The following is a 2,853-nucleotide window of genomic DNA, read 5'->3' as shown; positions in this document are numbered from 1 at the left end:
TTATTTAATGTAACCATAAGGTGGTGTAGTATAATCGGGGAAAACGCGAACTTTATCTACGACCACCTGATATGTTTTGGTCTGTTCTATCGTAATTAAAGTATGATTGGTTAGGCGTCGTATTTTAGGTCCAATGGGTACCTGCACAGAGTTTATTTCAGGTTTCCCCTGGTTCTTCACTCCTAATAATTTTTTCATGATATCAAAATTAACATAATTTTCTGTAGATGTGTTTAAGTAGAATCCTTTAACTTTAATAATGGTAGTAATTTTATCAGTTGCGGGATCGTAAATGTTCATGGAATAGTTTTTAGCCCCAGCACTTCCGAACTCACAAATATATGCGTCTTTTCCGTAAGGTTCTAGTTCTTTTTTTAATTCCCCAAGGTAATCCCCCGTCGGGAGTATAGGGACGCCATCTGGTGAGAGGTAGATAAGGCTGTCAGTATCCATATAAAAACAGAGGTCACCTACCATCTCAAGATGTTTTAAAAGATGAAGTCGCGCCATAGTTGTTGTATAACACGCTATTACCACATTTGTATGCTTATGAGCTATCTCATTTTCGGCAAGATCTTCTGATTTGACTAAGATGGTGTTATCATTTAAAGTCAAGAGACTTTTTACTTCTTTATCGGGGTTAAGGATCAATTCGTATAGCGTCTTGGCGTCTTTTATGATGTCTGTTGAGGCGTGTCTAGTGTTCTGTCCAAATTTCCCCCAAAACGAGTTAAGCATAAGCTTACTGAGGCACCTCAACCTGTCGTTCTTTTCAATTTTATCCCCTGAACTTCTTAGTAATTCCTGACATATTTATCTTTGTCCTCCTGTGTGACGCAATCGGCGGGGAAACCGCTAGCCAGGGTTTTAAATTCGAGAAAGGCATTGACGTAGTCTTTAAAAAGACCACCCTGTTTAGTCTCGGTGTCGTATTGTGTGATCTTGTACGACCTGGCTTCGTACATACGAGAAATAGTGTACCCCCTCTCTACAGCATACCTTAGCTCGTCTGTAACCCAGGTACCCCGCAGCTCTCTCTGATCCGGTGTATGTGTACAATCACCTTGAAACTGGGTTTTGCAACAGGTGTAGCATAGGGGGAAGGTTAGCTTCCCGTTTATCCGAGCGGGTAAAACGGGGTGTGTTAGATTTTGAGCTGGTAGTACGTCGCATTTGAGTAGGCCATGAAAAGAAAATATGTCAGGAAAATTATCTAAAATGATTTGAGGATGGCAAATAGGGATTTTACCCGTTTTGTTCACGAAAGGATATAAACTGGTGAAATCAACGTAGTGCATTTTTTCAGTGCCTGTAGTTTTATGATATAGTTTATTAGCGCAACACCTGCCTCCGAAGAAAGCATCTCGGGTTTTAATCTTTTTGATGTTTTAATACGAATATCGTTACGTTTAAGAAATTCATTTATTTCGGGCTTATCTCTTTCGTCTTGCTGCCAGTCGCATTCCCATTTGACGTTTACTTTGTAGTGCAGGGCCTCTAGTTTACAAATTTTTTTCTCGGTTTTTGTATACCTTGTATTTAAAGTCTGTTTCGGGTCACCGTGTAAAATCACGTTCCTATTTACGGGGAAATGAACTTTGCAACCATGATAATAGCAGCCCATGTACTCGAACACTTCTTTGTTTGTGGGGCAATAACCATCTACCTTTAGGGCCTGCAGCTTAGCCTCCTTGCCAGGATTGAATGAGAATGTTTCTATCGTATGACGTCCATTCTAGCCATTCAATGGCCCCTAATGACTGATTTTCCCCAAGTCTATAGTTGTTTGAGGGAATAATACTAATTGTGTTTGGTTTGAGATAATTTTTCCCGAAGACATAGGAACAAACACCCGGTAGGGTAACGGAATTGCAATTAAATGGGTCTACGCTCGTAACTTTAAGTAGGAGCGACCGAAAAGTTAGACACCCTAAAAATAAGAGTAAAGTGTCGTTTTTGCAATAATAATACAGTTCGTTTAAAAAATTAAAGCCTTTACCCTTACTGACTTCTGAAGTGTGCCATTTTAATAAAGTGTCCAGGTTTTTCCTGATGAAATACTGACACCCGTAAGCTTCTGTAGGTGGTAGAGTGTTCTCCAATACGTAGTTAGTCTCCTCTTGTCTGTCTATATCGAACTCGTGATCCACTACGTTGAAAAGGAAATGAGGAAAATACCCTTTAGCGGCATTAGGGAGGCCGAAAGTAGCGGGAAACTTGGATAAAGCGACTGGGATGAAATTGTATGAATCAAGGAATAACAGATTAGAAAGTTTCATTTCTAAAATACGTGTACCGTTAATTTTCAAAGATTCGGGTACAAATTTCTCGTCACGATTAATTATTTCCCTTATTAATAGTTGGTTGTCGTAGTTACTGCCGAAATGAGATACCACGATGACTTTCTTCACGTCGAATAAGCGGACTAAGTAGTCGAGGAAGGCAGCTATGGGTTTCTCACCTGTGAAGCGTTGTTTGCGAGGTCCATATTGACTGCACTTGATACAATTAAAATCGATTGACGTTTCGTCAATGCAGTCTTCGCAAACAGAGATGCTCACGCATAAGATGGCTTGATGCTCGTACGCGCCCAACTTTTCCGTACATCTTTTCGTTTGTATACATTCAACGTCGAAGAAAACATACATGAGTTCTGGTAAATTACGGCGTGGTTTTTTCGAGGGGATAATGCACGGGGTTTTATCCTTGATCACCTGAATGTAACATAAATGGTCGCTGGGTTGGTGTTTTCCACATACATGACAGTACTGGTAGTGAATGGAAATGAATATAATAAGCCATTGGTACTGAAACGTATTTCTTTGTATGTAATCTTTACCTATACCTTTGGTT

The 2,853-nt window shown here is 39.9% G+C and overlaps 1 protein-coding gene across 1 annotated transcript; it reads right to left on the bottom strand.

Annotated features, from left to right (window-relative positions):
* On the bottom strand, positions 1-2,648 carry LOC149663438 (uncharacterized). Its single transcript, XM_089842202.1, has 5 exons — positions 2,000-2,648; positions 1,696-1,930; positions 1,396-1,577; positions 810-1,309; positions 1-705 (listed from the first exon to the last, which is right to left on the bottom strand). The coding sequence occupies exons 1-5, from the start codon at positions 2,646-2,648 to the stop codon at positions 1-3; spliced, it is 2,271 nt and encodes a 756-aa protein (XP_089698328.1).
* Positions 2,649-2,853: the final 205 nt, after the last annotated feature.

The sequence above is a fragment of the Phalangium opilio genome, unplaced genomic scaffold (genome assembly GCF_054372755.1).
Source record: "Phalangium opilio isolate 3A_F unplaced genomic scaffold, DU_Popi_V2 ptg000062l_1, whole genome shotgun sequence".
Taxonomy (NCBI): Eukaryota; Metazoa; Arthropoda; class Arachnida; order Opiliones; family Phalangiidae; genus Phalangium; species Phalangium opilio.
Note: the sequence above shows the minus strand (reverse complement) of the source record. Positions and strands in the feature narration are given on the sequence as shown.